The sequence below is a fragment of the Apteryx mantelli genome, chromosome 14 (assembly GCF_036417845.1).
Source record: "Apteryx mantelli isolate bAptMan1 chromosome 14, bAptMan1.hap1, whole genome shotgun sequence".
NCBI classification, from domain to species: domain Eukaryota; kingdom Metazoa; phylum Chordata; class Aves; order Apterygiformes; family Apterygidae; genus Apteryx; species Apteryx mantelli.
Window position 1 is genome coordinate 12,134,983 of NC_089991.1, and position 24,913 is coordinate 12,159,895.

The window sequence follows — 24,913 nt, forward strand, 5'->3', positions numbered from 1 at the left end:
GTATATGGTTTGCATTTGGGGCACTAGAGAATTTTTCTCCCATAAAATAAATAAAATACATTCTGAGCATCTTGGGATAAGTATAAGGCCATTCTAATCGTTTTATTCTTTCCAAAGGAAAATGATTCCATATTCCGGGCACTGTACAAACAATTAATTAGCCTAATGAAAATGAAAGGTCTAATTGCTCAGTGTTATTACGATCATTGGCAGCCAGGCGTGACCAAAGAATAGGTACTGTCCTACCAGTGATAAAGCTCAACTTTCTGGCTTTTCAGGCTTTCTTGACTTAGGAATATCCAGCCAAAAAAAAATTTTTTTGGAATGATGATGTAACTCTCCCTTCCATCTGCTCAGAAACTGGCAGTATTTGAAGACATCTGAATGAGCTGTCATATAATAAAAAAATGATACCCAGCTGGTGTGAGATGACCTGGCTAAACAGAAGTGAATAAAGCTGCAAGTTGCCTGAGTTGAATGGTATGGTGTTTTCTCCACTGTGTGTCTCCTGCTGGAGACCTGACTCACAAGATGAGAGTGCTGCAACATAAAAGTTGTCTTTTGCAAAGAACAAAGTATGATCATCCTTAATGCAGCTTCCTCTTCAAAGATCTGTTGTTATCCAAATAGAAAAATGCTTTAAATTTATGCAGAGGAATTTGTTCACTGTGGTTAGGATCACGAAGAGTCAGATTAAAGCAGTGTAAGGAACAGAACGAGCATCATTCCTGCATACCCTGTAGCAGGGAGATAGAAAGCAGATGCTGACTGAACACTGACCTAGCCCAAGAAGTATGGGTCCAATCACTCTTCCTTTAAGCAGCTGATTCTCTCAGGAAAATCCCCTGCTGGGGAGAAAAAGATTCAGCTTTAATGCTATTATCTTCCTTGCACAGAGACCGGCAACTGAAGACTATTGTTTAAAAACAATGTGGGTGACATCTGCTCTCATTTATGCCCACACAACCCCCTGACTGTATCATAGAGGGTTTCTCAGGAAGCCACGACAGCAAATATTTTGGGGGGGATTAAAGTTTAAACTTTATTAGGGGCACTTCTACCCTGTGCTCCAGGCTAGCACCCAGAGCTTCAGGACATGCCCACACAGAAACCAGTCCTTACCATCCAACAGCAGGCATTCACATGGGAAATATGGCTTAATGGTAAACCAGGGCTGGTAGGTAAGTTCCTAGCTTAGGGGCTCTGGATCCTCTTCTGGCAGAGTTTAGTACCCTGAATTGACAGCAAAGGGATCAGGAACCCAAACCTGGTGACCTAAGCGAGGGGGGATAGCCCCCCCCCCCCACTCTTAGTATGCCAGCTGTACAGCACTCCAGGGATTTTACTCCCTCCCTGTGTAATTTAATAAACTGCTGGCTAGCAAAGAGCAAGGGTGGGGTTAGACCTGTTTCCTCCAGCCCCAGGGATGCGGAGTGAGAGCAGCCCACAGGCTTCCCCAGGGGCAGGAGTGGAAGCTTCTTTACGCCATCGCAGCAACTCACTGGAAAAACAGCAACACAGACTCAGCCACTTGAAGGTTTTATATACTCCAAATTCATGCTGTGTTAATTGGGTGTTGCCTTTCCAGAGATAAGATGTAAATACACTGGATTTTGAGGGAAATAAAAAAAGAGCAGATTACAATATACGATCCTGTAAAAAAGCTAAGACCAGAAAATACAGACTGGTGGCTGAGGGTCGCTGCACTGTACAATCATCTTAGCTGCAAAAGCGAAATGAAGAAGAGTGCATAAGCCTTACTGAAACCATTTCGGGTTTATAACCATTCGTTTATGCAGCTGGTAAGAATTATTACGGATGCTGCTGAGGACTTTGAGACATTAAATATGACAAACCCAAAGATGGCATAGCATGAGCTGTCTCTCAGACAACTCAGTGTCCCAGTAGCCTTTATCGGGGTGGCTAACAACGTTCTGCTTATTTGAATACAGCTTCTCTTTAACCTTCGATAGACTGCTACTCATCAACCCTTACTGATAAAAAAGAAAACCCTAACAAAACAAGTTTTTTTTTTTTAAATTTATTCTGCAAATCTACCAACTCATTTTATGAAAGTATGAAATCCTACGTGGTTACATTAAACAGTTACAATACAACCTATATAATACAAACATCCACTACAAAGTTATTTTTAGATACTCTCTTGAATAACAAGTAGACTTTGCATTATTTAAAAAAAAAAGTTATAAAGAAGAGATAAAATAGCCTTGTGATTGTCAAAGACTTTAGTTTAAACCAGGAAAACCTCTGTACAACCTTCTTGTCCTACAAAAAGTTAGAGAGAAACAATGACATTTGCATAATTGTTCCATGTTAATTTTCAATTAGTTGCATCAAACAAATTTAAGCGCACGTGTCTATTCAATACAACAAGAATAGTTCACAAATTGTTTAGAAATCAGTGTCAGGTTTCATTCTCTGGAAATTACACTTACCGTATAACATCACCATCATCCTTGCTTTCAGATGCATAAAAATTCTGTAATATAGTTTGTAAAATGCACCAGAGCTTCAGATCTGCTCTAATTGAATTCAGTGGGAGTAGGATCAGTTCCTACATTTAATAAGTACTACTGATTTACTGAAATCCTTACAAAACAGCCTCCTTCCCAGGAATGAAATTAATTTAGCAAACAAAATAGTATATTAATTCAGTAAAATTCATAGTTTTACTATACAGCAGTTGACACAGCAACTGCATTTTTGAGGATCTTTATGCATGACCATTCTTTCCTCTCAAACAGAAGAAAACTGGACACATGAAGACACAGTAACTGTGCTTAGTTAGAACTCAGAGCTGTGTAAATAAAATGTAAAAATCAAAGAACAGATTGAATTACTCTAGAAACTGTTCTCCCGACACCCATCTGACACACCTCTAGTGTCATTTTGCTGCATGTAAGCTGCCATTTCTGATGAGACATCTGTCAATCTCTATTGCATAACTGCTTCTCAGGAAGCATTTAAAAGGAGCTCTGATTTTGTAGCTGCATCTCCAAATTGCATATGTCACATGGGGGCAAAATGTCAAAGATGCTATTGCCGCATGCAATGTGACAGTTTCCCAGAAGCCAAGACAGCTGTTTAGAGGGAAAAAAGGCATGAGCAGGTACAACCCTGATGGCTGGTGGTGCAAAGAGATCACAACAGACCATAATCTCTTGCAGCCTTTGTCTCTCTGAACTAGGACATTCAAAATGGTATAAACCCCCAAATCTCCACTCATCCATGTGCAACAAACCTGTAGAGCTCACTGCAGCACACAAGTGAGGCCAGGAGCATCTCAGCAGAGCTTCTAAGAGAACTAGGCATTTATCCACAAGAGTATCTTTTAACACTGAACATCAAAAAAAAATTAAAAGAAACCCGAGAGGTAACACAGAAATACACAAACTTTTCACCTGGACATAAAGTGCCATCTAACTGCGGAGGCTAAAAAGAAGTTACGGTTGAGGGCAGTATCTAGTGTAAGTGTCTACAGCAGGCTTTACTCCCCTGAAGCAGATAATGCTGGCTACGTCTTGGAAATGGTACCAAGCCGGTCAGAGCATTCCTATGACCAAGGCTGGCAATTTTTCCTCTTCTGGACAAACATGGCTCTTATCAGATGTGCCAAAGTCTAGTAGACTGCATTTACTGGTGGCTGACTACAGAACCTTCCCCAAAAGGTATTTTAAAATGGTAATGGATGCTTCAGCTTCCTGTTCTCTGATACAATATGATAAATATAATTTGTTCAGACCCTTCATTACGAGGATGCATTACCACAGAAGGCCCCACCCTGTTATTACCACTATGCCTTGTTTTCCATTTCATGTAAACGTAATGTCAAATCCTCTTAACAATCTTGAGCAGCCTTCCAGAATCACTTGTTCAACTGACATTTTTGTAATAATAAGGAAAAGAAAAAAGAGTTGTGGGAAATTGAATGGTGCTCCTGTTGCCAAGTTGTTAAAATTATATGGCAATATGCTTCCAGTAGTTGTACGAAATTAATTTGTGGAGTGCTTACAAGCCTTACGTCTACTAAATCTCAACAGGATATAAAATGCTATTTAAGTGATACAACTTATAAATGTCAAGGAGAAAAAAAATCAGCACCAAGGAGTGAAAGAGGAGACTAGATTCTTTTCTGCACTCTGATTCCTTGAGGCTGGATCTCTACAGCTGAGGAGCCTGCGTGGGAGAATCCTTGGTTAAGAACGTATGGATGTGTGTCAGCACCTGCGCCTCTCCTTTCTGCCGCTCCTCTTCAGCGGATGGGAGAGGGTATGTTCGGAGAGTGACTCCGCTCCTGTAAACAATGGCTGGCAAACAGCAGAACCGGGGGCTCAGGCAGCCCCTCTGCGAAGCCCTCTCTCTTCCACTGCTTTCTGAAAGTACTAGCCAGAGCTAAGTGAGTAAGTGTCATTACTTTTCCTCTATTATTTTTTTCAGAAAGAACTGCCTGAGATTTCTAATCCGTAGATTACTTAATTCATTTTTAAACCTTGCCACTGCATGACCACTGTGTCATTCCTTTCTCACAACAACGTAAAATACAATACAATACTTTGGATTTTCAATAGTGCGTAAAATCAGCAGTCAAAAGACAGTATCAGCAATACTGACTTACTGTTCCATTCTGTAAGACAGAACCAGGGTAAGGCGCTTTGGCAATCAGCACCAAGTTTAAGTGACAAACTCTGCAACAGCAATTTGCTTTCCACACACTAGAGTATACACAAGTTTTCTGCAGGTGTGTGGAAAACTGAGACCCCCTGGTTGTTCTCTGAGCTGCTTTGAAACTACAACAATTCATTTAATTCAGCAGCAGACCCTGGTACTATTCTTTTTCTAAGCACAGTATATTTTGATAGCAACACAGAAGCACACTACACAAAACAGATTTGTTCAAGCTCACCATGGTTCTGATGGGCTACACACATCAAGAGGCAATTCAGAAAGAGCACACAATTCATCAGGACAACATTACCTAAAAGGAATTCAGGTTTCACTTTGCGAAGGAAGAAAGAGTTCACAAAGGAAAAGATCTTATTGCAAGTTGTTTTGCTCAGGTTGGCCACTTCTAATATAGTATGAGAAGCTACCAAGGAGTTGAGGACAAAGAATTCCTGTTTGTAAATATTTTCAGTATACTATGCTTTAAAAAAAGCCACTGCACAATATTCCAAATGGCCTTTCCTAACAGACTTGAAATCATCAGATCAACACTGAGAAAAACTGACGGAAAATACAGATTTCAGTAGTAGTTCTGGCACCTTGTATTTTGGAAAAGAAAATTTTTGTGCATATGGGACTGAGGCAGCTTTTTTGCAGATCTCTTTCTTGCAGTATCCTAGAGTCACCTGCACTTCTTTCACCACAGCGTATCACCGGACTCAGCAGGTGCCTTCCTCAGAAGGAGCAAACTGGCAGCTGTCATGAGAGACTGTGTCAATGCTCTGTACTTCTGACTGCAGGTGAATGGACACCTGAACGGCTATCTCTTGGCCTTGTTCATTCATGGACCCATCATCTGAATCCCCAGCTGGTGAATCGCTGCGCTTGATCTCCGGGTTGATGGGATATATTGCAGCTTGGGCACCACAGGCTTGGGTTTGTTTCACCTCCTCACCAACTTCATCGGGATCATCAACTCGCACTGCCTCAAAGATCTCTTCCATGAATGCCCTGCAGTTAAGGATCAGTGGTGGAAGGGGAATACTTCTGGCAAGCTCTTCAATGTATCGAGCAAACTCCATGGTCTTAAACTGAGTGACTTTGGCCAACTCTAGTGTTTTGGCAGATGTAATGATAGGAATACGCTTGGCTATCTCAAAAGCCTTCTGAAGTTTCTCAGCCCCCTCTGTCCTGAAGAACTCATTAATAGCCTTCTCTGTTTTGCGGAGGTGACTGCTCATCATGCACAGACGGGTAATGTTTAAAATGAGGGTGATGGCGAAGGCAACTAGGCATACAATCATGTAGTAGATACTCATGTCTCCTGAGGTGAAGATAACCCTCAGGGTGACTGTGTAAAACAAGGTGTCATTACGATTAACAGCTGCACATGTATATCGCCCCCGGTCAGCAAAGTTGACCTTTGTGATGTTAAGGGAATTATCAGCAATCCACCACCGTCCACCTAGAGATTCAAAAGAAATAAATTGAGCTAACAAAACCAAAATAACTAGGTAAACATGATGCATGGTGTTTGTTCCATCATTAGCAGGCAGAACTTGGAAGCAAGCAGTCCATTTCTAGCACAAAACAAAGAGTCCACCCAAGGATGGAATCTTCCTTTTCATGCTTATGGTACAGAAAAGTACAACAGAAAAGTACAACTCAGATACCAATCCTACTGCTTTACGGTAAAGATTTCTGTGCACATGCTACTCTCTTTATTCTGCTTTCTATCATCTCTGCTTTTCTTGTGAGTTTCTTGTTTTGGACTGCCAATTCTTTCTGACAGAGAATCTAATTCTTAGCTACCATGTTTCACCCATTGTATAACACTATGTTAGAAGACTCTCCTCTATAAAGTCTAATTTTCCATATGTTCTGATGCAGCAGTCAAGTGACCCATGAAAAGATCACTCTGTAAACGGTTCAGCTGGCAAAAGAACCTAGGATTTTCTTGAGACATAGCCTTCTGCTGAGCACACAGTGCTGATATACAAAACTCATGTAAAAAGAAATCAATAAAAGAAGCTAGCTGTATGAAGTATTTCCTATTTGTTTATAACTTAGGAGAAAAACTGCTTCCATAGCTTGCACTTCTAATTACTGTACTTCGAACTAATTTCCAGATGGCATTTTATCTACAAAAAGGTTACTGAATACTCTTAAAGCAGTAAGATGGCCTCTGAGAAGATCCTACCAGTTAGCTCAATGACTTCATTAATATTCCTATAGTAAAGGATACTCTATGGAACCTCTAAAAGACATTATTTTCTGAAAATTAAAAACTAGATGGACAGAACTGTAAGAGCCAATAGCTAAGAAAATACATTCTCCCTCTGTATGAAAGGGTTAAATAGAATGTATTTCATCCTTGCCCATTACAAATCGAGTTGGTTTCCATGCTGGCATTGGTGCATAAACCAGGAAACAAATGTAATCAAGTCACCTCAAGCTTTTAAAAATTCTGTAACGAAATTAGAGCACTAACTGCCAGCTAGAAAAGGGCACAAGTTGTGGAGAATTGTGTTTAACATATGTGTTTGGAAAGATAAAATATTAATCAGATCACTAATAAATAAAAACATCAATTAGTGTCTGGTAGGATGCAGATTCAGTTCTTCCATATTGAATAATGTGATTTTGCTTGAACAAAACAATTCTCTAGGGCACTGTAACAGCGAGGATGGGTTAGTGACAGACAAACTCAGGTACAATTCCTGCTCCACCAGATGCCACATGTCTGTGGGAAAAGTGCTTGGTCTTGCTCTCTCCCAATTTCCCAACTGTAAAAAAGGGAGGATAGGAGGAAAAAGACAATAAAGTCTCAGAGGTTTTCAGAAACTATATAAAAGGGAAATGCTGAAGTACCTAAAATAGCAGGAAAGCTCACCTTCATCTTTTTGTTCAAGCAGGTGTCCTCTGGAGTTATACCAAAAAATATACTCATATTGGCTGGTGTTCACTTTACATTCAATTAAAACACTGGTCCCCTCCTTGGCTATGATATCATGGTGTGCTGGAGAGCTCACTAGAGCTTGAAATACTGGATGAAGTGATGTATTGAAGGAGCCCAAAACAACTGTCCTGTTAGAAACTACATTTTCCACGGTAAATCCAATCGCAAGACCAACACTAACAGTCAAAATTAACAGACAGTAGCTGAGCTTCATGGAAGGCTAGAAAAAATTCTTTTTTCATTTAATTTGAAGAAATGAGGTCATATGACATTAAGCTGTCTGTATTACTCTGGGATAGGACAGGAGGCTCTTGATACGTTCAGCGACAGAAAATGTCTTGGATCCAAATGCACTTTCAAGATCATCAATATTAAGCATGGAAACTGGAAATCCAACTGAAAAAAAAAGAATTAAGTTTATTAATAATAGCAAGCTTACGGCATATTCAAATTTCATTTCCAGTAAACAGATCTTGATTAGCATAATATAAACTGTCAGCCAAGAGGTTCCAAATCAGAGCTTTGCTCAGAGCACAGTAACGAAACGAGGGTAAGAAGGCATTAGCACAACCCTCAGTGCTCTAGATGTTCATCTTCCCATCCAAAATAAATAATCTCAGGAACAATAACCACTAAGGGAAAAAGGATTTAAAAAAAGAAGAGAGAGTTCACATTACTTGAAATGCATAACTACCTCTAGTCAGAAAGTGAGTTTTGCATTTGTTAATTGAGCAAAAGTATTTTATAATACAGGAAGAAAAGCAAGAAAGAGGATATAATTTCTGCCTCCCTCCCCACCAATATCAAAGTACTTTTAAGTCCTGCTTTTCCAGTGTTAGTCCTTCATTTAGCATCTAGAAAAAATAAAGCACTCATGCACCTGATTTTTAGCATTTATACTTTTTTTTTTTTTTTGATTTTAAGGCAAAATCAGTGTTAGATGTCTAAATAATGTATAATGTGCTTATAGGTATTTATGTTAGGAAAATTCTATTGGCAGTTATCTACAAGCACAAAGGAGAAGTCCCTTTCTGAATATCAGGACCTTGATGTCTAAATATCCTTTTTTGCAATCTCTCTTGCTGCTGCTGCATTATCTGCCCCTTTTTTTTCTTTTTTTTTTTTAATTATTTTTGGTAGGCTCCTATTGAAAATCTATTACCTTCTGCTGCCACATCTCAGTGATCATATCTTATCATCTTCACTATGCCAAAATCTGCCCCATATTTCACAGCAATTTGAAAAATTGTTTTGTTTAGAGACAGGATCCAGACTCTTAAAATTAATGTGTGCACAAGATTTTTAAGACATTAGGATAAAGCCCTTATTTTGATGTTCTTTGCACACAAGGATTTTTCTGCTTTAAAATCCAGACTAAAACCAACTTGTAACAAGAATAAGATGACACCGATAAGAGAAAATATGTAATCAATTTTCCTGGAAGCCTGACTCAACAAAATTTCTAATCCAATATGCATTCCCTGAAGTTATGATTCCATCTATACTGCTCCAGAGCCATAAAAAGCAATTTACAAAGTATAGAAGCCACAGTCTAAAACAGTTATTTTAAAGTGTATCTTACGTCACCCCATTGACTATGTGACTTCAAATTTATCATCTTTTCTTCTACCAATAACAAATGCTAGAGGAGTTGCATTTCATAAATATCACAATACAAAGGAACAATTTTTGTTAATAAAAAATGCAGACATTTCTTCCAGAATCACTAATTGACACTGCCTAAAGCAGAGAGATATCTAATCACTCAACAAAAATAATTTACTATGAATACATATAGCTGATTTACACTAACTCTCTTTTTAGCAGAGGCAAATTAAGCCTATTCAGGAACGGGAAAATTTGCTGATAACACACTACCCGGACTATGAATTTCTTCAGTTAAAGATAATCTGTCCAAGGACAAACCAGACTGCAAATTTGACATCTGAAGAGAATATACATATGACCCATTTTTGTTGCAGCTACTGCCAAAATCAGTTTAATGAAAAAGGGAAAGAATATAGCTGTGTCCAATGTCCAACTTTCCTTCAAGCTTGACTAACCAACTCACCCACGAAAACCTGCAAGGAAAACTTGAAAACAGGTCCTGCACTTTTTCTTTGTAAACAACAATCCCTTCATCTGTTTTTTTTTTGTGTGTGTCCCTACCCTTTTTTTCTATCTTGCTTCTTGCCTTTTCCTTTAAGATGAACTCAGCACAGAGAAGAACTCAGTTGTACCACTCTGTTGAATAAGCTGTCTTCCCTTAGCTAAACAGGTAAAAGAGTACTAAGTTTTCTCGTGTTCTTGTTCTCCACCAGTTATACTTTGGGGAAAGTGTTACTGAGTTCTGCCGCCTCTGGAGAAGAGCATCCCAGCCGCATCAAGTGCCTAAGTCTGAAAAAATAATATTAAGTTTGCTGCTGACCAACAATTATTATTTTGTTTGCAGCACTGGTTTTAATTTTTTTTTGACCCCTTGTATTTTCAGAGCGAGATACAGACATTTTTATAATAAATTCAAGGCTGCTGACAACAGATTTGCTTTTCTTGGTAACCTTTTGCAGATTTCTTAAAAACAGGCTGTGGATTGCTAGTGGTTTGTGGACCACTACTTGAAAACTCTGACATTTGGACTACTAGAGCTGTCATTTGAGCATCCATCATGGCTTGTGTCATGTCATGTCAGGGCAAGTGAGGAGCTGTGCTTCTCAAATCTTCAACATACATCACTCAAAAACCCACTGTCTTGAGTTAAAAGTGCCACTGACTCCAGTTAATGTTTCTTTGTATGCAGTCAGGGCTTGATTTTACAGTGTTTAATGCAGTTATAACAATGATAGCTCTGAAGTGAAGACAAATCGTCATCCTCATTATTGAATCAAACACACAAAATAACTTCCAATCTTCCAAAACAATAATCTCCTAACTAATAATGTTTTAGATTTATTAGAGAATAATTCCAGTACCTCCTGTACTTTGTCTGTGTTATTTTTGTCACTTTAAATTATTAAATTTAAATTATTAGATTTCCAAGTGTCCGTGATACTCCTTCTAAAATGACCTTAGAAACCTCAGCCAATTATTTAATGCAAGAAATACTGAGCAATGTTTTCCTTCATAACAATAAGACAATTATCTTTAGTAATTGCATATGCTCTCCACGATATTTGCACCAAGTGCATAATGTATAAAACAGTGGTGGTGATGGGTCATTGCATTTTACCATTAAACTCTTCAAGGTCTGATTTATTATAAATTGTTTGTCACATTTTGCTTTTGGAAAACCCATTATTGTTAAGCAGACAATGATCTCTCATTGCTGAATGCTGGAAAAGATAATGATCTGCAAAACACATATTATTCAACCATCACACTTATGCAAAACAGCTGCTGGAGCTGATAAAGGATCAAGAAGGATAAAGCGTGAGCAGTGCCAGCATTACAGATTTTTCAAGAAGGTATTAAATTCAAGCAAGATGAAATGTGCAGAATAGAAACTGGCTATTTTACAACTAAACCTGAAGTTGAGCTCAATATATTTAACCTTTATTAAACCATAAGTTGTAACAACAAATAGTGGTGGAAAGATAAAAATACATGATGCATACGCTTCTGTGAGTCATCTTTGGCTCTTACCCTGAAAACCGTACGTGTGTTTAACTTAAAGCACTATAAGTAGTCCCACTGAGGTCAACAGAAGTACTGATAGTACTTAAAATCACACACATTTATACGCCATTGCAAAACTGGGGCCCAAGAGGTTGCAAATTATATAGCTCTACATTCACTGGCTATAACATCATTTCATATCCGCAGAAACGGAAAGCAATAAACCAAGATACACCTCACAAACCATAGACTGTTCTGACTAACTGCTACTTCTGACAAACAATGCGGAAATGTATTCTGGCATTTGTAATGATTTCAAAACAAGCTAATCTGTAGTAATGTGCATATTAGTTCTATTTGATCAATACTTTTTGCCTGCAGCCCACCAGCCTATTTGTAGTTTGGATCCTTGCAGAAATGATCATCTTGCGAGTCCCCATCTTTCAAACCTGGGGACAGATCTCAACAGCATTTAACAGAGTCCTGAAGGCCTTAAGTCCTGGCAAGTTTGCAAGAGCAGGCAGCGTGGTGTTAAAGGCAGACATTACGAGTGATCCCAGCACAGGACAAGCTGCAGAGAGATTCCACCCTCCCTTGGGCACCAGAGACCGCTCTGCAGCAGGAGCAGCTTCAGTCAGAGTTCAAATTACATAGTTCTACATTCATTCACTGGCTCTGACATCATTTCGCACCAGGAGGAAGGGAAAGCGACAAACCCAGACACACCTCAAACGGCAGATGCAAACCTGCGGCTCCCAGGGCCACAGCAGCACGGTGCTTTGCCTCTGTACTCGAAAGTAGTCTTTTGCTCTATACACGGTGCTTCGTCTGTCTGAGCCACCTTCCAGGGATAACGGATGCAGGGTGACGGAACTAGCTGCATGTGAAAACGGCTGTTTTTCCTCAAATGCTAGAAACGATTATGCACAAAAACTGACGAGGCAGCCCAGGGAAACTGACCCCTGCCCGTGGACAGGCCTCAACCCTACCTGTGCTTAGGGCCACCGGGGACAAGACCCGACTGAATCGGGGCTGCTGGAGTCAGTGAAAAGAGGAAACGCATGAACGCTGCCAATGCTGTGACCCAGGAAACCCAGGCAACATGACGTCACGCAGGCGTGACGTCACGCCCCCCCCCCGACAGTGCTTCCATGCCAGAACACCGAGCTACGACACGGGTCCCCGGAGCCTCCCGGGGGAGCGCGGAGGGGCTGCGCGCAGCTGCGCCATTCCCACTCTACGTCACGCCACTGACGCCACCAAAGCAAAGCTGGCGTCATCACCACGCAGTGACATCAGAGCGCACCGCTCCAGGCCCGAGGAGCGATCCCGCCCCGCCGCCATCCGCCCGCCCCGCCGCAGCCTCCCTGCGGTCCCCCCGCAGCCCCGCCGCCCGGGCACCGACATACCCCCGCCGCCGGCCGCCGCCACCCGGACGTGCTTCTCCTCGCGGCCCTTCCGGGCTGGCGCCGCGCTTCCGGGGTCAGCGGGCCGGGGCCGCTCTGCCCCGCGCCTCGATGGTGCGCTCCGCCTAGCGGGGTGTTGGCGGGGGGAGCGCGGCGCTGACGGGGCGGCGCGGCCCGGTGCGGCCCGGCGGGTGAGGCGGGGGGGCCCGGCGGGGGCGAGCGGCCCGCGAGGGGGGCAGGGAGTCCCTCGGGGGTTGTGGGCCCAAGGAAGTCCTCTGTGGGGCAGGGAGTCCCGAGGGGGGGGGGGGCCCAAGGGGGCCCGGGACCTCCTGGGGGAGCAGGGGCGCGGGGGGCTCCTCGGGCGGGGGATGTCCCCGAAGGGTGCCCCGGGCGGGGGGGCCGAGGGAGCCCGGGGCCTCCTGGGAGAGCAGGGACGCGGGGGGCTCCTCGGGCAGGGGATGTCCCCGAAGGGTGCCCCGGGGGGGGGGGCAGGGCCGCGAGGTCCCGGGGGCGGCCCGGCTCGCCCAGGGCCTGGCCTGCCCAGTTGCTCCGGGGTGAGCCCCCCCCCCCCGGGTCCTCCCCCTCCATCCCCCAGGGCTCCCCATCCCCCCCGGGCTCCCCCAGGGCTTCCCCCCCCCCCCCCGGGCTCCCCACTAACCCCTGCGAGGGGCCGCAGGGAAGCAGGGTGGGGGGTCCCTGGCCGCTGCCGCAGAGCTGCCCTCGCAGCAGGGGCTGGTTTCATCGTCCTTAAACACGTAACTGCCCTTTAGGTGACAGGAGCTGCCCTGATTGCGACTGCGTCAGCAGCCACTCCTGGGGCTGCACGGCTAGCCAGGCCGCGCAGCCACGCTGGACCGCGAGGCCGTGTCCGCGGTGTGTAGCGACTGTCCGCAGTGTGCAGCGCGCCGTCGCCCTGCCTGCCTTCGCCTCTGCGCTTCTCCTTCCTGGCGCAGAGCTGGTGAAAACTCCCGCCGAGGAGCCAGCGGGAGGGAGAAAAACCTCCCCTGCGTGGAGCCACGCGCAGGCCTCGGCCTGGCAGCCGTGTTTGTGTGCATCCCGTCGGCTCCAGATGTGTGGTGCCAGGTATGGTTGCTGTGGCAACCTGAGCATGTTTCAAATTCCAGATGGTTTGAATGCCCTGAAGAAGCTTGTCCCTAAAAATAGAAGCAAACCAGTCGCTGCCTCTGTACCTGCCCAGCTTTCCAATAGCTATCCCTGTTGGTATCTGACATCCTTCAAAGCAGCCATTCCAAACAATTTGTTTTTGCTTTTTTTTTTTTTTGTGAAGCAAGCTATGGGTTAAATTATCCAAAGACCTTTTGTACCTTCAGTTTGCTTTTCAGAATTATCAGTCTGTTTGTCTCCTGTGCAGAGGGTGTGCTAGTTAGATAAAGCCACATGTTTCTGTGGGACTTTAAACTTCCAAGTGTGACACTTCTAGTTAGGTATAACTCATTGTACAAACTCACTTAAAAATATGACCTGTTTATGCAGGAATAGGGAATATGAGTCACAAGAAGAAGGGATTTCTGTCTTATTTGTGTTTAATTATTCAAAACACAAATATGATGGTTTTGAACTAATGTTAATGAGTACAAGGGAGTGATTATTTTATCTGCTTTGCTTTATTTGAATGTTGTAGTCATGTCTGAAAAAGACAGTAGCGAAAATCTGAAAGAGGAAGCCTCTCATGAAGATGAAAATGAACAGAAACCTGAGGAACTTGGCTCCACTGAGAGTAGTGAACGGGGAGAGCAAGAGCGTGGACCTGTGCCTATGACTCGGAAAAGACCTGAACCTAAACCCCCAAGTCAGCCTGCTGCCACAGAGAAAGCAGCAGCTGAAACACTCAAGGTACATTTCTGTGCTAGCTCTGAACCACATGACTTCAAGTTTCACGGTTTTATGCACAGAATTCTGACTGTAAGCCTTGCTCCCCTCTGAAAATTCACACTTCTGTTTATCTGAGGGGGAAAAAAAAAAGCTTCAGAAAAATCACACGTCACAGACTGCCTGTGTTCCCCTTCTCGCCTCACCATACATACATGGATCTCTGTTTTCTGCTTTTCTTCATTAAAGGTCTCGGATTCTCCTGCTGCAGCTCAGACAGGGTGGGGATACTGGGGAAGCTGGGGGAAATCACTTCTCTCCACTGCATCTGCTACTGTTGCTACTGTAGGTAAGGCTCTTTCTGGTACTTGATAAATATTTTATCTATACTTCAGGTCTCCAGCTAGTGCTTTTGAGCTTGTTTCAAGACAATGGGATTTCTGCTATATAAGCAAGCGCTGGAAAATTTCAAGAGACCTGCCTAAGTAATGGGGAAAATCAGTACTAAATAGTAAAATGAGACTAAGGAGATGTATACAACAAAAATTACTTTTAAGATTTTAAGATGTTTGTGTAATTTTCAGATGACATTTAAAAACTCTTGCAACTTGATGTAAAAGCTGAGATGAAACCTGAATTCATTACACTGCTGGACAGCAGTAAGTTTTAGTGCTGGCCAACTGTGCTTTGAACAGGGGGAGGCCAGAATAGTAAAAATGGATATACAGCCGTGATCATCCTCTTGTTCTGCTGAGGGATTAAAAAAAAAAAATACAGTTGTATCTAATGATTAAAGTAATATTACTGTTCTCTCTAGGTCAAGGCATTTCAAATGTCATAGAAAAAGCAGAAACATCCCTTGGGATCCCTAGTCCTAGTGAAATCTCTTCAGAGACTAGAGATGCTACAAAAGGTCAGTTTTTATTATGCAAGAACAATACTGGAATGTTTCTCACAACATATCACCCCCCCAAACAGCACCATCTTACTCTGCTTCTTGCATATTGAGGTAGATACCTCTTTATGTGCTAATATGATATTCCATTGCTTACTTCTGCTAGCCCTGAAAAGTCTTGCGGATAGGAAAGCAATCCCAATTCTAGCGCTGCCCCTGGCTGACATGTGATGTTTGTTAATTTTCTCCACTCTGCAGCTGAGAGGATCTTTCTTGGGGAGTGAGGAGGTTAACTTTCTTCCTTCTGATGCAGGAAGCGAGAATCCTGGTGACAGCAGCACAGATGCAGTTGATGATGGCACTTCCTTTCCTATTGCTGGGGCTCTTGGAGTTTTATCAACCATCTCTACTGCTGTCCAAAGCACAGTGAGTGAGTTGGGAAGGGAGGAGCAACAGGGTTAAGAGAGCTTTGGGTTTTTTTGCCTTGTTTGAAGCCTCATAACAGGAAACCTTTAATTCTGGCTTTTGTGGGATGATTGGTGAGAGGCTCTCTGAGCCTTCAGACACTCTTCATTCTGTGTCTTGCTTCTAACTGGCACCTTATGTGTAAATTGTCTTGAATTTTGGTAATTTTGAACTAAATAACAAAGAAGGCCAACAGAAGAGAGTGTGATGTTGTGTGTATTTTCACGCAAGTCACCTCTGTACTCTCTTATCTCTGACCTTTTCCTTTAACATATTAGCCCAAGTGCAGAGTCAGACTAATTCTTGGAATAATTCCGCTGACTTCCACAGAGCTGTCTAGCAATAACATCCATTCTCCTGTTCAAAAACTTCTGTGAAACTAGTCCAAATTGCTTGAAAATCGGCTTGCTTCTGTGACCATGGGAAATGCACTTCAAAGGAACCCATTATCCATAGAAACTGCACTTTTGTGATCTGCTCTCTTGTCAATTTGCCCGTGAATCTGAAAGAGATACAGATGGAAAGCTTGCTTCTGTTTCTAGGGCTTGAAGAAGAGTTTAGCAAGCAAAGTCCACAGGTCTAGTGTTTTTTCATTGAATTGTGTGTAAATTTAGGATGACTCATATTGCTGTGCTGAGAACCAGCTTGTTCAGAAAATAAAATGTATTTCCTATCAAATTGCTGCAGCTGTCTGAGTGCTACATTAAACTGTTAGATGATTGTGTATTGTAGCTCTTTTCATGTTCTCCTGCTCTCTTTGTAGTGATTAGGGTTGAATTTGGGGGTGACGAGGTCTGATTTGACTTCTGTGTGAGTCTCTGGCCTATAGCACTGCCAATATAAATCCCCCAATTTAATTTCTTCAGCTGTATAGTCTTCTGTGACTTATATGCACTGTCTGTATCCAAATCTACTTCCTAGGGAAAAAGCGTTATTAGCGGAGGTCTAGATGCCTTGGAATTCATTGGGAAAAAGACAATGGATGTGATAGCTGAGGGAGACCCAGGTTTCAAAAAAACAAAGGGCCTAATGAACAGGACCTCTACGCTATCTCAGGTATGGCAGTTCCATATCAGCTCTTCATTGGTATCTATCACTTCTTCTTTCTTCTCTTGTGGTCCTGTTATTAATCAACCATTTCTTATTGTTGTGCCAAAAGCCTTGTCCTCCCTTATTCTGTATCTTCAGGCACTGACCTAAGTCCTTTGCTTTTCTTTTTCAGGTCTTACGAGAGGCAAAGGAGAAAGAAGAGCAGCAGACAGCTGCTGAGGTTACCATGGCTACTGAGAAGAAAGCCCATTATGGGTTACTGTTTGATGAGTTTCAGGGTCTTTCGCATCTGGAGGCCTTAGAGATGCTTTCCAGAGAGAGTGAATCAAAGGTAATGGCCTTGAGCAATTTTCTCTCTATTTTGAGTTCAGCTGAGCAGGAATAAAAGAGAAGTATATGTACATACATGCAAAATCAAATACTGAGAAGTCAGGACTTGCTACAAAATGATTGATTACACAACTTTACTTTGGCCCCTACATTATGATCCACTTGGCAGCATTATGTCCTGTTTTCAGCACATAGAGCCATTCTTTTTAACCAGCCAGCCTTACTTCCTGCATTTCTTCAACAACTTGTCCCAAGTTACCCTCTCCTCATACCCACTTATTTGCTGCCTTGAACAGGGGAAGAGGAGAGCATCGCAGGTACAACAGAAACTGTCCCCTCTGTCCTGGGGCAGAGAGGAGGGCAGATCAGCACACAATCTCAGAAATAATTCCATTTTTCATAAAAGAAATTATTTGAATAACTGCTTAAGAATCCATTTTTACCTGAAGAAACTTTGCAAGTAAGTTTCCCCCCTTCTTCCTTACCATAGAAAAATGCCCCTTTTTCACTAGTATGAGTCTTGATATTTTTACATGTGATGTAAACCAGTGCTGCATCTTCAATCTTGTTTTCCTTTCATGTTAGATTTATGATTCTCTCTTTGGCTGTCCTGCCCTGACTAGGTAAAATTGGTTCTAAATGCCCTCTCTGGGGAAGAGTTGGACACATTGAAGGAGGAAATGGAGCAGCTCAGAGAAGCATTTTCATTAGCTGAATTCTCTGAAGAAGAGGAGGAGGAAAAGAGGGGTAAGAGTCCAGGCTCCAACTGAAATTCTCAGTGCAGAACCAGCCAGCCCTGAGATCACTAGCAGTGGGCATGATGCCATGGTTAAATTATTCTTTAGCTGTGTGCTTAATCCCAAAGCCATCTGTGGCCAGGAGCATGACAGGTAGCAAAGACCTTCTTCTCTGGAAAGCTGCAATGTATTAATTCTGTAGCAGGGACTTTTCTTTGCCAGAGCAGAATTAGAATTGCTTAGCCCCTGGACAATTCATACGATGAACCTTACGCCCAGCGGCAAGTGCAAAGATTTGCTGAGCTTCCCTGACCGTAAGGGAAAGCCTGTGAATAGAGTTGTCCAACCTGCGGGAGAGGGAGAGTGATCTTATTTCTTTAAATAAGCATTAGCCACACAGACCAAAAGACTCAGAGGTGCCTCCATGTGCAAGAGCCATCTGATTCTTGAGGATTATGCAAATTTAAATGTAAATCTCTTGCATTGCTTTTACCTAAATGGCTCATCAGGGAGGGCTCACACACCTGCACTTGCTACCGTTTAACGTTTAATGTATCTTTTATATTTGCACATGATGGATCTCACAGCCTTCCCCCCACTGTTAACATCTGCCCTGTCATATATAACGAAAACCATTGGCTTTAAGTGATGTTTCAGACCCTCCAAGGTGATGTGCAAGTTAGTGCATTATAAAATACAGGGTTTGTTTGGGTTATAGACTACCTGTAAAAATGGAATTACCTTAGCTAAAAAAACAGGATTGAGAAAGTAAAGGCCAATCTTCTGGCACTGGTGTCTCCACCTTTTCAGAATTTGCCTTATAAATTGTATTAAAAAGACCAGATTTGATGTATCCTTGCCTGAGTGAATAATTTAAAGTAGAATATGAAACAGTTGGTAGACTTGTGCATTGCTAGTTGTGCATTAAAGTGTCACTTATTTCCTGTATCTGTCCATTGTATGTATTCTTTAAACTTTCCTTTCCTTTAGGAGATGAGGAGTTCACAAAGGAAGTAACAGAGCTGTTTTCAGAATTGCATGTCTCCACAAAGCCGGACAAGCTGATCATGGTGAGTTATTTCCCATCTTCTAAAAGGTGGAGAGCTTCCTTGTGGGAACTGCTTCTCAGTCCTGCTTTGCTTATGAAAGTGTGAGAGGCATGAAGACAAGCTATGTCTTGGAGACTAATACCCAAAGGGATGGGTCCTTTCCTTTGGCCTTACAGGGGCAAATTCATGTTCTCTAAAGTATCTGGCTCTGAATCAGTAAGCACCAGTGTGTCTCTGCCTTGTCAGAGAGCAGTAATGTCCAGTGACAAAGACAGCTAGGAGCAGTAAGCCTTCAGCCACCACAGTGAAATCATGCTACAGTCATTAATTGAAGCCCTGGTCTTGGTTCAAGGCAGCTGATTCTTCACTGAATCACAGAACAGTTGAGGTTGGAAGGGAGCTTTAGAGATCATCTAGTCCAACCCCTCTGCTCAGGCAGGGTCACCTAGAGCAGATTGTCCAGGACCCTGTGTTCAGAAATTGGTATGAGGAAGCATTCCCTTCTTGTCTTTTTTCCACTACCCTTCAGATCCACCAAGTGGCAGCAGCATTCTGCAGACACATTTTTAAAGTGCTGCTGCTAGTCATGGCCTTGCCGGTAAACCCCAGTATGTGGTGCTACAGAAATGATTGCATTCAAGTACGTGAGAGCAGCAGCCAACCCTCCACAAAGTTCTGAAGGCGCTAGGATCGTTTGTCCTGGTTCTTCTCTCCAGCACAGGAGTAGTAGTTATCTCCTTCCTCGAGGCAGATCCAGTACTCCATGCTTTGTGGTGAGCAGGAGGGATTCATTCCAGGCATTAAATACTATGGCACATCCTCATACAGGTGAGGACATCTGCTCGTGAATGGATAGCACAATTCAACATTGATCCTTCTAAAGAAGAAGACGAGAGTGAAGAAAACCAAGCAGAATCCAGAGATGGTGACCATGATGCTAAAAAATCAGTAGAGGTAAGTGAGCAATGGAAGAAGAGGATATCTAAGAGCAGATTGTTTGTCTGGCTGCTAAATTATAGTTATGATCTCAAGAGTTTATGGTTTTCCATTTCTGAATGTAGATTCTGAGGTCTGAAAGAGCAGTGTGGTGGTAGTATATTGTGCAATTTATTTGTTTTAAATAGTAAAAGCTGCTGGATTTTGTGTGGCATGGGGGATCTTTTTAACTCTTGCAGGATATTCATGCATTTGCCATTAGAAGTCTGGCTGAACTGACAGCATACTCCATTGAAATGTTTCACAAAACTGCGGCTTTGTTCCTGCATGGTCAGAAGAAAGAGGTGACAGCCACAGACCGAGCCAAGTCCCTTTCACAGTAAGTTCATCTTTTAACTAATACATAGCATATACTTATGCAGAACTCTTGAAATTCTCAGGACTCTTGAATTCTGCATGCATGTTCTCAGTCACTATGTGTGGCATCACTGTTTTCCAGCAGAATTCAGCTGTCCATTTCTCTTTCCAACATAAAGACATTTCATCATGAGAAAGAGGAAACTGAGTTGAAAACTCTCATATATCCAAGAAGAATATTTTTTTTGCCCTAAGCTTGTGCTAGTTAGTCAGATATACAATATTTAAAATGTTAGAAAACATTTGTATACAAGTGATTCTTAATTACCTCTTTACTAATCGTTTAGCATATTAGGTAGGTAATATTGTGAAATTATTGGACTAGTTAGTGGACTAATATTACCAGTAATGCGTGACAGAAGAGGTTTTTCTCTATGTCAGGAGATACTTGGCAAGTATATGAAATAGCTAATACTTTCTAATTCAGAAAATGACACTTATCAGTAATAAAGCAAGTTAGTACTGTTCCTTCTTGAATGGATGTTTGTATCCTCTGAACAGTGTTTCCTATCTTCAGCTTCAATTATTACTATGTTTTATTTTTTTGCCACCTTTCCCCCCTGTAATTTATTTTGGGAACTTCAAGATCCTCATACACTGTTTAAATGTTATACATCAGTTTTCACTTGATTTTAGCTTTATATTCTTGGAAACAAGGTATTTGTGTTTTAGAGGAACACCAAAAGAAAGTGACTCTCTGTAGAAGGTGTTTTACTATGTAGTTTTTCTAATTTTCTTCCACAGAATAACAATTGTGCTGTGTAAAGAGCTATCAGCTTTCTCTAAAGAGTTTACTACATGCTTAACGACTGCAGGGGTAAGAGTTACATCATAGTTCTTACAGATGTTAGCTGACCACAGCCTTGGGATTTTCACCACAAAGTGCTTTTTGTGCTTACTCATTTATACATGCAGATTTTTGCTCTGTGAACTCATCTTCTAGGTCAGTGTTCCCCAAACTGTGGCAGCTGAATGTATCTTGAGCTGAATGCATCCTGTTGTGTTCAGTCTGGCTCAGAAATGGGGTGGGGACTGGTGCTGACAGTGTTCATGAGACAAACGAAAATAAGATTTGTGTTCCTGGTAGATCTTTACAAAACACTCAGGTGTTATTGAAGATAATCACTATCTCTAAATCCTCCAACTGTCCACAGTTCATTTGAAGATGCAATGTGTGTATTCATATAGGTCCTGCTTTGGGCTTATGTGGGTTACTTTGTGCTTATTTGCATGCTAGGGGGCAGATTCTCTGCAGCTTGTGACTCGGCTTTTCTGGCATCAAGGGAGCAATAGTGATTTTAAACGTGCTGAGGATTTAGCTCAATCTTGCTTGAAGAAATGTGATCAAATTTTCAATCAGGATAATGTATGTCTGATCTCTGCAGGTCAAAGAGAAAGCAGATGTGCTTAATCCCTTAATCACTGGAGTCTTTTTGGAGGTCAGTTATGCTAATTTTAAAACTTTAAGCTAATACTTAGATATACTAGTTCTTCCACTTCAATATCCTTATGCATACCAAGTTCTCTAACTCAGATCTAAGGTTTAGCTTACCTGTCTGATAACCTACCACTCTTAGTAAATGCCTAAGAATAAATTTGCACAAGACATGAGTTGTTTAGTGAAGAGTGAGCTGTATTGTGGTCACAGCTGACAGTTATAGGTCAGAAGATAGATTAGCTGTTCAGCAGTCTAGATTTCCAGCATTTTAGTGGGAATTTAGATGCCTGAAGTCAAACCTTAGACAAGGTCATAAATTACTGTGTAGAAGTCCCAACACTTCCCAGCTGTTCTCTTGCCTCTCAATGCTTATAAACTTCTGAGATATGGTGGGAAAGCAATGTTTCCTGTTGGTCTCTTCTTCCTTCCTGCCACAGAATGTCTGTGCTTCCCTTTGAAATAAATAGTTTTCATCTGTTATCCAAAATAGTATCCTACATTTGGACTGCAATGGATCTCGTATAGCAGCTTTAAATCAGCTGCTTTTTTTGTCTAGTGGGACAAAGCCCCTCAAAAAATTTTACTAGAAAATTCGTTACTAGAATGAAGCCTAAAAGATGCAACAAGCAAGGCTTCTGTTTCTTATGTACATTAATCAATGTTGTCTGAAATGAATATATGATTAGTAAAGCTGATTTGGTAGCATAATTATTCATGTATGTGTTTTGATTTTGTTTTCATAGGCTTCAAACAGTGCTTCATATATCCAGGATGCCTTCCAGCTCTTGCTGCCTGTACTGCAGATCTCTCTTATTGAGGCTAGAACGGAATTATTGCAGCAATAAATAATCCTTCTAATTAAGAACTTTCTGACCTTCCAACTTCATAGTTTCCATGCTGGAGAATGGTATAATGGCTGATATTAAGGGGAAAAGTTAACTCTGATCATTGCTACTACAAGAATGGTGATTAAATGCAGACTAGCAATGACAGCTCTGCAGCTCACTGAGAGATGAGATTAGCATAGTTCAGACTGGTGGACAATGTGAGAGACTTAAAGTGCAGACTGCTTCCCTGTTTTCATGGACTGTCTGTATCTTTTCACTGAAATCCCTCTGCTGTATGTGTTAATAAGCTCTTGGAGAAGCTCTCTGGACTGTGAAGACAATGCTGGAGAAAAAGAGTAGCAGCTGGCTGGTTAAAGACTTAGCTAAAATGATGGTGTGATTTTTAAGTTAGACGTAATTAGGTTCCTAATAGCTCTGTGTTGGTGTTGAAATGAATATTGAATGGGAGATGCAAAAAAAGTAAATACTTATGATTATGAACCTTGCAATTCCTAGGTTTGAGAGACTAGAACAGAGAGAATTCCGTATGCTTTATCGAAGCATTGTTGCTAAAGAGAAGCTCCAGCTACTTGAAAATGTCTGTTAGTGACTCACGGATGTGGGATGGGGACTTTGGCAAGGCCCTGTTTCTCCTCCTCTTGCAGAATGTTGTTTCAGCAAGAGCTGGGAAAATGCTGGTCTGGCCCTAAGAATGTGGTAGCTTTGCTTTATAGCAATAAATAAGAAGTGGTTAAAAGGGGTTGATTCCTGTTTGGGCAATTTAATGAGATAATTTAGCATGAGGGTTCCCTTCTTTTAATGCAACTCGACATGTCAGTGACGGAATGTGTTCACAAACTCAGGTACCACTTTTCTTCCATTTCTGTGTAAAAACACTATAATGCAATTCTCCTTCTTCTTGGAAGATGTATTGAAGTGAGGGGTGGGGGAAGCAATTTGACTCTGTTAGTGGGAGTCCTAATTTGTCTCAGAAGCTGCTCTGCATATGGTGTCTTTTTCTTTGTGCTGTGAAAAGTTCCCTGCTTTGTTCCTTTTCACAGTTTTTATCTTTTGAGCTTCCCCTTTGGGAGGGAACAACCTCTGTTGGAATCACAAGAGCAGAAATGTACAGCTTAAATGGGACTTAAAGAAGTCCAGAATAGCTAACCATAGGTGGCTGACTATCACACCTTCCTCTGTATTTGCTCATTGGTAACAGTGATGCTCAGATCTCTTTTTTTAAAATCCTCTGGGTTTTAGTACGTCTTGCAAACTTCTGCTATACTGAAGGCTTAATGCTCCTCTGCTCGATTTGTGCAGGAGGGAAGTGTTCTTATTATTGGAATACCTTTTGGCTAAAGCTTTTCTGATATGGAAAAACCTTTGCTTTAGTCCTGGTTAGGTTGAACAGATCTCTGAGAGCCTTTTTTTGTTTTGTTTTTAAAGAAAACTCGGCTTGAAAGAAGTGTGACTGGGGAAAAAACTCTGCACTACAATGAACTATATTTTCTGTCTTGTTTATGTTGATAACATTATTAAATCTGTTTTGACAACTCTTTTGGTTAAGAGCAATCAGGATATTTCTGGGGAGAAGGGGAAAAGAAGGAAAGAGTGTCCCTTTGTTGTTTGTGGTGTGAGTTTGTGGAATTTTGTTGTTGTTTTGGGGGCTTTTTTTTTGTTTGCTTCCCGCCCCTAGCCGTGGCTTTTAAGGTAGGGCTCAGTGCTGCTCTGGGGTAGGTTCTACCAGGCCCTTTCTCATGGCAGGGTAACATCTCATAGAAGAGAGGACTCTAAACCCAGGCTGGGAAGCGAGAGGTGAACAACAGTTACTGCTGAGCTCTGAATTCCTGCATCAGTGCAAAATGTCGACTTTGCTGCTTCTACTGCAAGCTGAAAAATACAGAAATGTCTGAAGAGAGGAAATAAAGATAAAGGATTTTTATAAAGGAGCAGCTGCTTTTTCACAGGTAGTGTCTACTCAAGCTAACCTGTTGTCCTTAAGGGTAGAGTAGCCTAATAATTAAGGGGAAAAATCATTTCCTTTAAGGATGCGGGTGGTAGTTCTCTCAGTCATATGCTCAGCTGGATTTTGTTATCGCAGCAAATAACCAAACGTGCACCAGCTTCCCTTGTGCCAGTACAAGGAATGCAGTAGATTACCAACAAAAACAGTTACACAGTTGCTGAAATCTTCCTACCCAAAGGATTCATCAGAATTTACCATCCAACTGACTGGAAGCCTTATTGTTTGGCCCTGCCTTGTGCATGAACCTAATGAG

At 41.9% G+C, this 24,913-nt stretch overlaps 2 protein-coding genes across 6 annotated transcripts; one reads left to right on the forward strand and one right to left on the reverse strand.

Annotated features, from left to right (window-relative positions):
* Positions 1 to 2,034: 2,034 nt before the first annotated feature.
* Positions 2,035 to 12,748, reverse strand: MFAP3 (microfibril associated protein 3). Of its 3 annotated transcripts, XM_067304990.1 has the most exons (5): positions 12,664 to 12,748; positions 11,981 to 12,131; positions 7,577 to 8,038; positions 4,997 to 6,148; positions 2,035 to 2,286 (listed from the first exon to the last, which is right to left on the reverse strand). In XM_067304990.1, exons 3-4 carry the CDS (start codon positions 7,854 to 7,856, stop codon positions 5,403 to 5,405), a joined length of 1,026 nt encoding a protein of 341 aa, XP_067161091.1. In that variant the 5' UTR covers positions 7,857 to 8,038; positions 11,981 to 12,131; positions 12,664 to 12,748; the 3' UTR covers positions 2,035 to 2,286; positions 4,997 to 5,402. The 3 variants fall into 3 exon arrangements, with proteins under 3 accessions (XP_067161091.1, XP_067161092.1, XP_067161090.1); XM_067304991.1 differs by lacking the exon at positions 11,981 to 12,131 and having other exon boundaries at positions 12,664 to 12,695; XM_067304989.1 differs by lacking the exon at positions 12,664 to 12,748 and having other exon boundaries at positions 11,981 to 12,584.
* A 10-nt stretch (positions 12,749 to 12,758) lies between these two features.
* On the forward strand, positions 12,759 to 24,187 carry FAM114A2 (family with sequence similarity 114 member A2). 3 transcript variants are annotated; one of them, XM_067304988.1, is made up of 15 exons: positions 12,759 to 12,774; positions 13,431 to 13,743; positions 14,303 to 14,514; positions 14,740 to 14,839; positions 15,308 to 15,403; positions 15,699 to 15,811; positions 16,772 to 16,906; positions 17,073 to 17,231; positions 17,854 to 17,977; positions 18,958 to 19,037; positions 19,845 to 19,970; positions 20,192 to 20,331; positions 21,114 to 21,186; positions 21,755 to 21,808; positions 22,551 to 24,187. In XM_067304988.1, exons 3-15 carry the CDS (start codon positions 14,305 to 14,307, stop codon positions 22,650 to 22,652), a joined length of 1,512 nt encoding a protein of 503 aa, XP_067161089.1. In that variant the 5' UTR covers positions 12,759 to 12,774; positions 13,431 to 13,743; positions 14,303 to 14,304; the 3' UTR covers positions 22,653 to 24,187. The 3 variants fall into 3 exon arrangements, with proteins under 3 accessions (XP_067161089.1, XP_067161087.1, XP_067161088.1); XM_067304986.1 differs by having other exon boundaries at positions 12,770 to 12,851; XM_067304987.1 differs by lacking the exon at positions 12,759 to 12,774 and adding an exon at positions 12,780 to 12,837.
* Positions 24,188 to 24,913: the final 726 nt, after the last annotated feature.